Genomic DNA, 13,499 nt, shown 5'->3' with positions numbered 1-13,499 from the left:
GCACGTGAGTGGCTGTGCGCACGTGTACGCAAAGTGGCTTGCGTGGGGCACGTGTGTGACTGTGTGTTTATACTTTTGCACACGCACGTGTCCGCTTGGGTACACAGTGTATTTGTGCATGCTGTGCGCGTGCATGTGTGAAGGCGTGTGTGTGTGTGAGTCGTCTGGTATGACACACGTGTGTACATGTTTGTACTCTTATAGATGTAGACGTAGTGTTTGGTCATGTGGGTCCACGGGGCTCGTGTGCACCTGTCTGCACAGGTGACTAAGGTCTTTCGTGCCCCAGGTGCTCTGGCCCCCGGGAGGCCAGGCCGCTCGGACCCTGGGGTCCCCAGCAGGAGGAGTGCCGTCTCCCTGTGAGACCCGAACCCCCAGTGTCAGGCAAGAGCCCTGGCGGCGGGTCGAAGCCAGGGGCGGGCGGTTTGTCCCGTCCTGTTGGCTTGTGCTCCTGATTTGTCCCCTGCAGCTGAGCAGGGTGACCTCAGGCAGTGACTTCCCAAAGGCTAGGCGCTGTGGGAGACCCGGTGGGCCTTGGCCAAGAGTTTGGCTTTGGTTCTCGTGGTGGCGAGAAGCCGTCAGCCGAGCGGGTGGGAGGGAGTTCCTAGTGTGGGTCTGAATCTGTGACCGTGCTCCATTCCAGGGTGTTGGGGGGAGCCTCCCCTCCATTTGCAGAGGGACATTAAAACAGAAGCGACAGCATACACTTTGTTCCTCGTAGAACTTCCTTGAAAAGGTCCTGGGAGTTTGGTACCCGGGGTGAGCGCGGCTGTCGCGCGGATGGGGAGACTAAGGTCCAGGCGGGTGAAGCGACTTGCCGAGGGTTAGAGCAGAGTGGACTCCCAGACGCGGGCCCCTGCTGGACAGATGTGTGTTTCTCGAAAGGCCTGCCTGTCTGGGGGAGGGGCCCAGGAGGCAGAACATCCCCCCAGCTCCCCGGGAGCTGACAGCAGATTTCGTACCCACCCCACACCCATACAAGCTGGACCCGTGAAGCCGGGAGCGGGAGTGTGGTAGCACGAGGTGGAAGAAGTGTCCCCGCGAAGACGTGAAGAGGTGGGGTGCCGGTTCAGGGCCTGCCTGTCCCAGCGTTTAGCTGCCACTTGAGCTGCGCGCTTTGGGTCGGCTGTGTGACCCCAGTCTCAGCTTCCTTGTGTGCAAATGGGGCTGATGCTAGAACCTTCCGCAGAGGGTTCCTGCAGGAATCCACACAGATGGGGCTTCTAGAGGATCCAGCCCCGGCACGTGTAGGGGGTCACCTGGTGTGAGCCGTGACCTTGTCGTTATTGTTGACAGCAATAATCATAACAGCCGGCCCTTACCCAGCTCCCACCGCGTGTCAGATCCTGATTTTCGCGCGGTACGTGTGTCAGCTCATTTAATTCTCTTAGTAGCTGCATGGGGCGGTGCTGATGTTATCCCCGTTTCGTAGATGAGGAAGCTGAGGCTCAGGGGTGGTGAAGGGACTTGCCCAAGACCACGCAGTTGGCAAGTGGGTCAGAGCCCAGGCTGGCTGGCCGTGTAGTCTTGCTCTTGGCCGCCCCGCTGCCCCGTGTTCCAGTGTTGCGGCATCTTTAGGACTGTTCTGTGGCAGGTTTCTTCTGGGTGAATCGTAGGTGTGCAGCCTTTTGGAAACTGAGTTGTGTTAAAAGGCCCCAGGGCCGCTCAGGGCTTAAGAGCAGAGCCTGGGGGAGGGTCCGTTAGGGAGCAAAGGAACTCTCACGCCAGGTGTATGACGGAGAGTTGGTGGCTCAGGGTACACCTGGCCGCCTGGGCTCCCCGTGGCTTTGGCAGGTAAGGAAGGGGCTCCTCCCTGGTCTCTTCTCCAGGGGCTACAGGAAGCCCCCTCCCCAGGTGCCTGTGTTCCTGAGACAGTGAAGATGTGGTTGAAGATGGAATGCACTCTGGTTCATACGACACACACAGGCTTCTTCTAGAGGCCCTATACGGGTCCCAGATCTGAGACCCAGGCCCAGTCGTGTGATGCGGCAGTTTCCAGTGGCCCAGTTGCTCCAGCCCTGCCCTTCCTGTGTTTGGCATCATTCCTTTATCTAGATGGGCAGTTGCTGCTGTTCCTGACAGAGCCTCATGAGTGCACACAAACTCCTATTGATCCTTCAAAACCCAGCTGTGTATCCCTCCTGTTACCTTTCTGGAGAGAGTGACTCTGACCCGCTTAATGCCTCCCCCGTATACCACACGTTCGTTTCCTGCCTGAGCATATTAATCTGCCGTCACTGCTCATGACCAGCTGCCCACTAGACTGGGTTCATTGTAGGCAGAGGCCGATATCATTCATTTTGTTTCATGCCCTGGTGCTTAATACAGAGTGAATGCTCAAATGTTCGGGAAGCTACCCTGTTCCCTCCTCGCCCTATACCTAGTCCTTCACTTGATCCAGCTAGGGAATTCTTCCATCTTTGATACCCCATGGCTGACACTTTCTGGCTTTGAGGTGTGGCCAGGCTGGAACCTCTCCCACTCCGCACACCCCCTCCCCCAATAGAAGACGCTGGACCCATGCCTAGTGGAGGCCCTGGATGGGACCAGCCCATATCTTTCTCCCCTCTTGGAGCTTGGAGATCAGAAAAAGGACGTTTCCTTACATCATCTTTCTGTGCCTCAGTTTCATCAGCTGTAAAATGGGGATACTCCTTAAACCTGCCTGACTTCGTGTTATGTGTGATTCAAGTATTAATAACGCGTGCCGTGTGCTCAGTGCTTGGCTCATAGTAGGTTCTCAATAAAATGGCCATCGTTACAGTAATAATTTGCCCCCTGCTCTCCCGGCCCCCAGCCACGCTCTGAGGCTGCTGCTCTCAGGGTTTTGGCTTGCGCAAAGGGGGCCGAGATCATGGCTTGCTCTTGGGTGGGCTGGGCCCAGGGCTCTAGGCGGAGCTAGTTCTAGGCGCCAGCTTGAGCCCACCTACATACCTACCCTCTGTCATGGGGGCTGGGGGAGAGGGTGAGGCTGGCCTGTTGCCAGCACCGCTCCTCCCTGCTACGACACCCGAAGCCTGGGCCTCGAATTCTGTTGTAAGCAGGGCTCTGGGTCACCCGCGTTTAGTGGGTCTGGATTTGGGGGTCATTGCGAGACGGTTTCGACCTGTTGATGGTGTCTTGCTTGGCTGGTCCTGCCAGCCCGTGCTGAGCCCTGGATGGTCTTCCTGAGTTTGGCTGAGTCAGGAGCACCCAGCCTTTCCTGGGTCGCAGGAGGGGCTCAGGTCTCCCACGTGTGCGCCGTGGGCACCCCGCTTTCCATCTGACAGAGACCCGCCCTGAAGTCATCACCTTCCACAGCTCTCTGGCCACCCCGTCCCCAGGCTGGCCCGGCCGAGCGGGCCCTGTGGTCCCTGCCTGGGGGCCTGGACCAGACACAATGTCCGCCTTCACGGCCAGGGGCCCCGGGGGTCCGGCCTGTTGAATTCGCAGCCGCTAAGCCCTTTCTGCCATATGTTCCTGTTTTCCTAATAAGTCCGGGTTGTGAGTGGGGAGGCGGGGAGGCCCCAGGGCAGCTCAGAAATAGTCACATGATTGTGAAATACAAGAATCCTAGAAAGGGTATCTCCCAGCGCCTCTATCTCGTCCTCCCTCCCCCTCCTCCTGCCCCCTGACTGCGGAGGTAATTGTAGACACCCGGCCGGCTTCCAAGGCGCAGGAAGGCATCTCGGGCCTGGCGGGAGCTGTGCCCGCCCCGGGCCCTGGGGGGCGTCAGGCTGGGGGCTTCAGGGGCCCGGCGCCAGAGGACAGGGTGCGTTTGTTCGAACCGAAACTTGGCGGGCTTGCCAGGGCCACTGCGGGGATGCTGAGGCCCTCTGTGTTTGTCTCCAGCCCCGGGAGGGCTTGTAGGGGGACCCTTCCCCGGCCCCGTCTCCGCCCCTGGGCCTGGACGGGCATGCTGGGCTGGGCAGCTGCCTGCTGTTCTCTGTGTGTGTGTGTGTGTGTGTGTGTGTGTGTGTGTGTGTGTGTGCTGGTGTTTTTTTTTTTTTAATTCCTCCTCTTCTCCGTCACCCTGCAGAAGAAGGCCGAGGCTGCACATCGGATTCTGGAAGGCCTGGGGCCCCAGGTGGAGCTGGTGAGCTGGGGAACAGGGTGGGGCGCTCTGGGAGGGGGTGGGCAGGGGGGCAGGTGGGGGTGAAGGGAAGGAGAAGTCGTCTGTTGCCAAGCCCTGCCCTGTCCTCGGAAGGGGGCACGAGATCCACCCTTTGGATGAGAGGGGCGGGCAGGTAGCGACGGGCAGGCCGCACCGGGGGTGAGAGGGGGTGCGTCGGCGCTCCAGCTACGCTCCCAAGCCCAGCCAGTCGGGCTGCAGGATTCACCAGCTGGAGTCCAGCCCGTTTGGCCCAGTTTATCGTGGAAAGCCCGTGCTCTGGGCCCGGTCCTCTGAGTTCAGCTCTCAGGTCTGCTACTTCATAGCAGGTGTCTTAACCTCTCTGTGCCTCAGTTTCGTCATCTGTAAACTGGGACTAATAATAACACACATCCCACTGGGCTGTAGTGAAGATTAACCACACTGAGTTTTGGAAAGCCTGACGGAGAGTAAGTGCTGAGCGTTAGTTCTTGCTGTTGTTATTGTTACTGTTGTCAGTATCGTTTGACTGATGGGAAGATGCCATGTCAGCAGCAGAGCTGGGAAGCAGACTCAGGCCTTTTCTCTCTCAGGCACCCATCACCCTATGTGTCACCAGAGATAGGAAACAAGGGAGCACCGAAACTCCCAGCTGGTGGCCTTGGAGTCCTGGGAGAAATGGCCAGAGTGCCCACCTGTCTGGGACTGTCGCTGTCCCGCCGAGCGGGTGGGTGCAGAACCACGGGGGGCAGCGCGTGGGGACACGCACACAGGGTGGATGCGAGGGATCCCCGTGCGTGTGCGCGTGTGCAGGCTGTGGGGCAGAAAAACATCGGACGCGTTTGGAGCCTAATTTTAAACTTGGCTTCACCGTGTGTTTGCCGAGTGGCCTTGGGAAAGGGACTCGGTTTTCTCATCTGTGAAATGGGGAAACCGAGGATCTGGATGAGGGAGCGCTGAGTTGGTGCGGGGAAAAGGCTCACTGGCGCAGCTCTTGGCCTGTGGTGAGCATTCAGTGGCGTGGACCCTTAGGAGGGAAGAGCTCTTTGCTCCGGAGTTTCTTCTGCAGTGACAGCTGCCCCTCAACCTGGGGTCCGTGCGCTTAGGCCACTGAGAAACTGTGAGCAGCTGGCCTCCTACCGCTCCCAGGTCCTCTCAGGGGGCAGAGCCAGACAGGGAGTGGGGGGCTCCTACGGCTCAGGGGCGGGCCCAGGGCCTCTCCTGGGGTGGGTGACAGGCTCCCAGCCTGCGGCCTGGCTCCCCTTTGGGCATGCTTTCTGGGATGTCTCTAGCAGCCTCTTTTTAAAAAAATTTAAGTAGCGTTATTGAGATGGGATCCACATGCCGTACAATTCACCCATTTAAAGAGTACAAGGTAGTGGGTTTTCGCACATTCACAGATGTGCACAGCCATCTCCATGATCGATCTGAGAACATTTCACCATCTCAAAAAGAACTTTGTTCCCTGAACTATCACCTCCTTATCTCCCATCCCCCCCTCCCCCCCACCCCCCTTCCGCCCCCTCCCTCCCAACCAACCACTAGTCTGCTTTCTGTCTCTATGGGTTTCCCCCTTCTGGACATTTCGTATCAGTGGAATCATACAATACGTGGCCTTTTGTGTCTGGTTTCTGTCACTCAGCATCCTGTCCTTAAGGTTCATCCACGAGGTAGCCTGTGTTGGTGTTTCATTCCTTTTTATGGCTGAATCGTATTCCATTGTACGGATGGACCACGTTTAGTCTATCCATTTATTCATTGGTGGGCGTTAGGTTGGTTTAGCTTTCGGACATTATAAAGGAAGTGGCTGTGAACAGTAATGTACAGGTCTCCATGTGGATGTGTGTTGCCCTTTCTCTTGGGTAGATACCTCGGCCTGGACCTGCTGGATCGTGTTCATTCTGTGTTTACTCTCTTGAGGAATTAATTACCAGACGGTTTTCCAGAGTCGCTCCACTGGTTTCCATTCCCACCAGGAAGCTGCTGTTCACCTCGGTTTCCCTTTCTTGCCAATGGGGCTGGCAGGACTAGAGGCGTTGCCCAGGCATTTCCAGACCTGGAGGCTCTCCCTCTCCCCTTTCCTGACCTAATTAGTCCTGGAGGCTCCTGGGTAGGGGGCTGGAGTGTGAAGGGAGCCGCTGAGAACAGCAGGGCATCTGCCGGGCTCACGATTTCAGTGATTCTTTCCTGGGTGTTTGGGGGTGACGAGGCTGTCCTCTGCTTGGTGGTCTCACAGTAGAGGCTTCCTCAAGGCTGGTGGCGCAGGAGACCGAGGTCTGGGGGGGCGGCGTGGCTGTCACCGGAGTGCTCTAGAAGCACTAGAAGGCGGTGGGCTCTTGCCTTGGTGGCCTTCCGTGGGGCTGGAGAGGGGCCTCACATTGCCAGGGCACCTGCTGTGTGTCAGGCTTGTGGAAGCGTCGCCATCCATTTTCTAGGTGAGGCTCAGAGAGGGCAGGGCCTTGCCCAGGGTCACACAGCACGAGACGAAGCGGGGAGGTGTGCTGAGCCCATGGGGTTGTGGCTGACCGCTTCTGCCCTGGTCTGCCCTCTGTCCTGGTTCCCACAAGGCCCGAGTGACCAGAGGCGTCCTCCAAGCAGAGGCAGCTCTGAGGCGCACCCTCAGCGGGGCCTGCTTCGGGCCCCCCAGGAGTCCGAGCTCAGGCCGGGAGGAAGGGCCCGGGGCTGCTCACCCCGGGTCTCGGGTCCCTGGGCTGCACCCCGGGGAATCCAATTCCCTGGAGGTGTCTCCCATCTGCAGCCCAGGGTACAGTCAGCCGAGGAAGACAGTGTTGAGCGCTCTGTGACCTCCCTGGTGGGGAGGCCTGGGCCCGGGAGAAGCCCACGTGGGAGAGGAAGATGATGAACGGCGTGGGCGGCTCCAGGCAGGGCTCTGCGCCCTGGGGACCAGGCCTGGCCCCTAGCGGGCAGCGGGGGGAGGGTGTGGGCAGCCCCATCCCCCCGCCTCCTCGCCCTGCCGCTTTGAGTACTGGTTTCCTTCCTGTTCAGAGGTGTTATTTTAAGAAGCCGTGTCACCAGAGGGCTGAGGGCCAGCGCAGACACTCCGTTTCTAGCAGCTCGTCCGCCTGGTTCTTCTGGGCCACCCGCCGGCCGCCTGCCGTCAGGTCTGGAGGGGACCCTCCTTCCTTCTCCCCGAGACCCAGCTTCTCTTCCTTAGTCACTTCTGTCTGGGGCCCTACAGTCTGGCACATCCTCCCCTTTGTGCTCCTTCTCCCTCCGATTAGTTGGCTGCACCCCCATTTCTAGAGGAGGAAATGGAGGCATGGAGGGGGCGGGCCTTCCTGCAGGTACCCTAGGCCCCCCAGCCTCGCTCCTCTGGGGTCCGCGGCAGGGACTTTCCCTCTTAGGTCTCGCGTCCCCTTGGCGGGGGCTGGAAACCTGGGAGGTAGCAGAGAAAGCTGCTGTGGGTGTGAAGGCCAAGGTGGCCACGTGGCCGCTGACTGGGGACATGCCTCCTGGGACAGAAGGAGGCCTTGCCTGGCCTTGTGTGTTCCCCCACCTGCAGGTGGCGAGGAGGGGCGTTAGGGGGGACGCCCTGTGGCCCCGCCCTCCCCTCAGCAGTGCACCAGCCAAGGAGGTGTCATGATCCTTCCTCACCCCCGACCCACTCACACGTCTTCCGAGGCGGCAGCCCGTCACCATGGCAACAGACAGCCAGCGGAGGCTGCCCTGGGCCCAGAGGCTTGCCTTCCCGCCCAGGTCTCAGTGTACCTCGAAGGATGCCCAGCAAGTGCCTCCTTGGGGGACAGCCCCTGTGGTCAGAGGCAGCGCACCCCACGGTGTTCTCTGACTTCTCCCTGGCCTTTTGCCGAAGGCCACCCGGAGGGGCACGGTGCTGTGTCCTCCTCTTACCCAGTGGGGCTGGAGGGTGAAAGTGATTCCTTCCCCTGCGAGTTTGGCGGGTCAGAGGCGGGCTGGGACCCCGCTGCCCTCCCAGAAGCCAGTCTCCCCTTTTCTGGCCCATCCCATTTTGTAGAAACGGGCCGCCCCCTCGCCCCCCGCCCATCACTGGCACCCGGGGTCTCTCTATGTGGTCCTTCAGCCCCTCCTGGCCTCCTTAGACCGTGGAGACTTTGCCATCTTTAAAAGCAAAAAAAAGCAGCTGAGTCGCCAAGTGTGACATTCCCTGGGCTACTCGAAAGCCCAGTGAGGTAGGTCCTATGTGCTCTACAGCCATTTTCCGTATGAGAAAACCGAGTCCTGGAGTGTTGAAGGCATGTGTCCAAGGTCACACAGCTAGTGAAACTGGGGCGCATCTGTTCCTGGAAACCGAGCCTTTAAGCCACACTCATTCCCGCCCGGCCTGTGTTTTATTGGCTTGTGAGGAACGTAAAGGACTGGGTGCAGAGTCACCTGGGGTTAAACGTGGGCATCTGATGCCCTGGCATTCAGCACAGGCATCTCTGTGGGGCTCCTTGCTGTCCTGAGATGTGGGCTCTCCACCATGTGCAGTAACGTCTTGCCCCTCTCTGGTTGGGAAGTTTTGCAGTGAGTCTGACGGTGGTCTCCCCTGTTGCCTTCCTGTTCAGACACCCAGAGTGGGGGTGGGGAAACCTCCCCATTTTGAGCCAAGCACCTTGGAAGGGCGGCTGACCCAGTGTGGCGGGACATGGCCTGTGCTAGCCGTGAGGCGACCTCTCCATCCCAGGTGGAGCAGCTGGCCTTGGGGCCTGCAATTGCCTGGGTGATGGTGAACTGTCACGGAGGGAACCTGGGGGACACTGGGAGAGAGGCGCCGTTTTCCTCAGCCAAGGCTGCCTGTGATTCGCAGGGCAGCAGAGGCCCCTCCTTGAGGACCCTGCCCTGTCCACAGAGAGCAGGAGGCCTGTCCCTGGGGACACGGCAGGTTGGCCCTGTGGCCATGCTGCTTGTGGGTGGTCCCCATCGGCTGGGATGATGTCAGGAGGTGTATTCAGGTCCATGATCAGGGAGAAGTTCAAGGGTGGGGCCTGATGTGCCCTCTTCCCTCACCCCGGGGCCCTGCCCTGAGGCTTCAGGACACCACGTCTCCATCTTCACCTGCCCAGCCTGACCCGTCACACTCTGTACCTGGTTTTTGTACCACAGTCATCCATGGCTGTCTGGGAGGCTCCTGCTACCTGTGTGGGTGTGTGAGACAGAGAGGGGGAAGGAGGGAAGAGGGAAGGGAAGAGAGGGCAACACAAAAAGAGACACACAGAGACATAAAGAGGGGGACATGCAGAGAAGGGAGCAAGCAGAGAAAGGGCAAACCCCTTCCTCCAGGGCTGGAGCTGAGAGGCGGGATGCCTCATCTCTTACCAGCCAGAGGCAAATGTTTTAACTTCTCAGGGACTAGATTTTCTCACCTGTAAAATGGGGATGGTAATTGTATCAGTCAGCGACTGCTGTGTAACAAATCAGCCCCAAACATAGTGGTTTGAAACAACAACATTTTGCTGTTTTCCGCGAGTGTAGAAGTCAGCTGAGTAATGTCTCTCGACTGGGCTCAGCTCACTCACATCTGTGGGCAGCTGGGAGGTCAGCTGGCGGCTCACGGTTTTGCTGGGATGGTGCTGCTGTCCTCCATGCAGCTCTCTGCCAGGCTACACTTGGTCTCTTGACGGGGGTTGGGGGGGGCAGGTAAACAAGAGAGGAAGAAAGAGCAGAAACGCCTCGTCTACTTTCATGAAGTTTGCATCTGTCCCATTGGCCAAAGCCAGGGCGTGAGTGGGGACGGGGGGAGGGGCAGGAAAAATTGCTTCCACGAATGCAGTCACTGCACCCTGATGGTGATACTGACCCTGAGACTTCTTGGACCTCTCAGTCTGCCAGGCTCTGGGCTGAGGGCTTGCACACATTACCTCCTTTGATCTTCACGACGACTCTCTGAGTTTAACCCCATTTACAGATGAAAACCTGGGGCACAGATGGCTTGAGTAGCTCACCCAGAGACACACAGCTGGAAAGTGGCAGAGCCGGGATGCGAACCCGGGGGTCAGCCCCTAACTGCAACGCTGCCATCCAGCCGGGAGATAACACACATCGAGCTCAGCTCTTGCCCCATCGCAGATGCTGCAGCAACTTCCTCCTTTCCATTTGCGGATTTGTTGCTGTGTGTGCACCCAGTTCATTCATTTCTCACTGCTGTGCAGTCTTCGAGGTGTAAACGCGTCCTAACTTATTTCTTCCTCTTTCTGGAGGTGGACACTTAACTTGCTTCTAATGCGTTGCTGTCATGAACAACGCGGTCCGGGCATTCTGGCGTCCATCTCCTGGCGGGACACAGTGCCCGACCGCTTCCAGGGCTTCCGCGGTAGGGGAAGGGGGTCGTAGGGCACGCGCATCTTCATCCTTTCACATCTCCGGGACACGTGTACCTGCGTACGTTTCTATCGGCCATGTGCACGCCTTCCAGTGTCCTCACGTCTTCACCAGCCCCTGGCACTCTGGCTGTTTTATCTTCTGCCGGTCAGCGGCGGTGACGGGGCATCTCACGGTGCCTTGGCAGTCTTCCCCGTTCAAGACCATTGCTGATCTCAGCTTCCCTGGGATGTGTGTGCTTGTCCCTGGGCGCTCAGGCCAGCCCTGCCCCGTGCCCTGCAGAGCAGTCACGGCAGCCACTGCGGTGAGGGCTCCTGGTACCCACAGCTGTGCCCAGAGCGTTACAGCCTGTTCCTCGCCGGGGCTGAGGGCTGGGTCCCCGTGTTCCGTTTCATGCCTGCCAGCAGCTGGTTCCCACACCAGTGGATGACTCCCTGGTGCCAGGGCCTGGGGCGCTGCGGCTGAGGGGCCCCAGGGCTCTGCAGTGGGGTAGTAGCCGGCCCAGCTCGCACCGGCTGCCCACAGCCCAGGCCCGGCTCCGACGCGCCTCCCTGTCTCTTTCCTTGCAGCCATTGTACAACCAGCCCTCCGACACCAGGCAGTATCATGAGAACATCAAAATGTGAGTACCCGTGGGCAGCCGTGCAGATGCACAGCGGGGTGGGGGCCTGGGGTGGGATGTGGGTTCTCAGTTCCCAGCGGGCTCCCAGCCAGGGCCAGGTGCTGGAGGAGGGGATGGAAGGGGGCAACCTGGGCAAGAGTTCCGGGCGTAGGATGGAGAGGCCTGTGAGGCCAGGGGAGGGGCAGAGGGCGTGGCCCCGTGAAGCTCTGGGAACAGACCTGGGCTTGGGGAGGGCGGGCCAGCTGCACGCACAGCTCTGGAGAGGTAGAGGAGGGGGGCTGTTAGAGGAGGAGCAAGTGGCCGGGCGGGGGCGGCCGTGGAGCAGGCAGGGGCCCGTGGTGTGGCCTCTGATGGAAGCACATTCGGGACTGCCCGATGGTCTGCACAGGGCGTCCGTCTGTGGCACAGCCCAGTGTGGGGCAGCTGGGAGCACTGATCCAGACCCAGAGGCTTTGGAGGGGCCGATAGGACGTATCCCAGTGACGGGGCCTTTTCCCAGATGGATGCTAGAAGCGAAAAGATATCAGTGAACGGCCCCCCACAGTTGGTGTGGGCCGAGCTGGCAGAGCAGGGACAGCCGGACCGTGCTGGGGACCAGTGGCTTTGTGTGTTTAAGCTGGGAGCCAGGTACTGGAGGCGTGGCTGCCGGAGGGGGCGGGCTTTTTTCTCGGGACGCATTAGTGGGAGCATAGCCTCCTCGGCTGAGGAGGGGATATTACCTCATGTTGTTAACCAGGAGCCCAGAAGGTAAAAGGGGTCCTGCCCTTGAGGAACGTGTGGCTGCGAGGACTCCGGGACTGTTAGCTTAGAGGAGACCCTTTGGGATCACAATCATTGAACTGTTCAAGGTTCCTTTTTTTTTTTTTTTGCGGTACGCGGGCCTCTCACTGCCGTGGCCTCTCCCGCTGCGGAGCACAGGCTCCGGACACGCAGGCTCAGCGGCCATGGCTCACGGGGCCCAGCCGCTCCGCGGCATGTGGGATCTTCCCGGACCAGGGCACGAACCCATGTCCCCTGCATCGGCAGGCGGACTCTCAACCACTGCGCCACCAGGGAAGACCCCAAGGTTCATTTTTTTTTTTTTTTAACATCTTTATTGGGGTATAATTCAAGGTTCATTTTTGTGTGACCTCAGGAGGGCGGTGCTTAGCTGGTCCAGTGGGCAGTCAGTCCAGTTTGGTCTGATTGTCTGAGCTTCCTTGGGGTGGAACTGCAGGGTGTACGTGCAACAGTGAGCTCCCCATCCCTGGAGGCATGCAAACCTCCCGATGGTTTTAAACTCCCTGGCTCTGGACTAGTTGTTGCAGAGGTCCCTTCTGTTGTAGTTTCTGGACTCGAGTGACTAGTCTAGGCTCTGGTGACCAACACGGCCACCCACCCCCGAGTCTCTGATGGAGGAACCTGGAAAATCCCGTGTTGACAGCAAGGTCCTCGGCCCATTTGGGCTCGAGAGCACCTGCCGAGGATGCGTCACCTGTATTGCCAGCCGTCACTCAGCCTGTGGCTGGCAGGGGCTGTGGAGTGTCCTGTACTGGGAGCACTGGTGTAGTGCTAGGCTTTCTGTGTCCCATGTGGCCTGTGCTTTTGTCTGGCCTTAGAGCGTGTTCGCTGCTCAGGTACCAAATCCGTCTCAACTTTACACGGTTTATTTTCCAATCGGGCCACCGTAGTCTTTATAAGCTTCCTGGGACCTGCCTCATCGTGGGGACAACTGCTGGGAGTGGGGGAGGCCCAGATGGGTGTCAGGTGAGGACAAGGGGGCCTTTCGGGCCTGTCACAGCTGGTTTAGGCGATGGGGGTGAGGTGTTCTCATCTGGGCAAACCTGCTGGGAACATTCGCTCGTTCAATACACACTTGCTACACTTACTATGTGCCAGGCCCTGTTCTAGGGACCTGGGGATTCAGCTGTGAACAAGACAAAGTTACCCATACTTTCATTAAGTTTTATCTAGCAGGGGAGACAGAAAACAAGTGAGTTAATAAGTGAATAAGAAAACGTCAGCTAATAAAAAATACTGGGGTCACATAGCTATCTTAAGTTCTTTATGCTTTAATATACCTAGTTTTATTTTTCCTTTCAGCATAACAATTTTGATAGCAATATTATTACACTGAAACTTTTACATAAGTTTTTTCACTAAACTAAAAATGAGTGATGTTTTAAGCCGAATAATGTGGATGATTTCAGGCTATAAAAACAGCCACAGAGTCCAAACAGCAAAGGAAAAAGGTATCCCTACAAATAATACGAGCAAACAAGTAGAATACAACTCTAAGCTTACTGAACCAACGCCCTATTTTTATATCCCATAATCTTCCTCGGAGGATGGCTCTGGTCTACTAGAATGCATTTTGGCTATGTAAGTAACCGCCTAGTGAAATTTGTTCCAAATCTAAGTCACAGATGAACAGATGTTTAAGTGTAAAACATAGAGGTAAATAATTTTAAGATTTTTCCTGTTATAAGTGGTCAGCTTTATGTTAGAAAAATGTATTTGTAAGCAAGT

At 58.1% G+C, this 13,499-nt stretch overlaps 1 protein-coding gene across 1 annotated transcript in view; it reads left to right on the top strand.

The window, feature by feature from the left end:
- The window catches only part of NCOR2 (nuclear receptor corepressor 2), a 221,230-nt gene that overhangs the window by 96,402 nt on the left and 111,329 nt on the right, over positions 1 to 13,499 (top strand). The window contains exons 8-9 of the mRNA XM_079943178.1: positions 4,019 to 4,075; positions 10,939 to 10,991. Of these exons, the coding sequence (XP_079799304.1) occupies positions 4,019 to 4,075; positions 10,939 to 10,991 (110 nt within the window). The remainder of the gene's footprint in view (positions 1 to 4,018; positions 4,076 to 10,938; positions 10,992 to 13,499) is intronic.

The sequence above is a fragment of the Stenella coeruleoalba genome (genome assembly GCF_951394435.1).
Source record: "Stenella coeruleoalba genome assembly, chromosome: 14".
Classification (NCBI taxonomy): Eukaryota; Metazoa; Chordata; class Mammalia; order Artiodactyla; family Delphinidae; genus Stenella; species Stenella coeruleoalba.
Note: the sequence above shows the minus strand (reverse complement) of the source record. Positions and strands in the feature narration are given on the sequence as shown.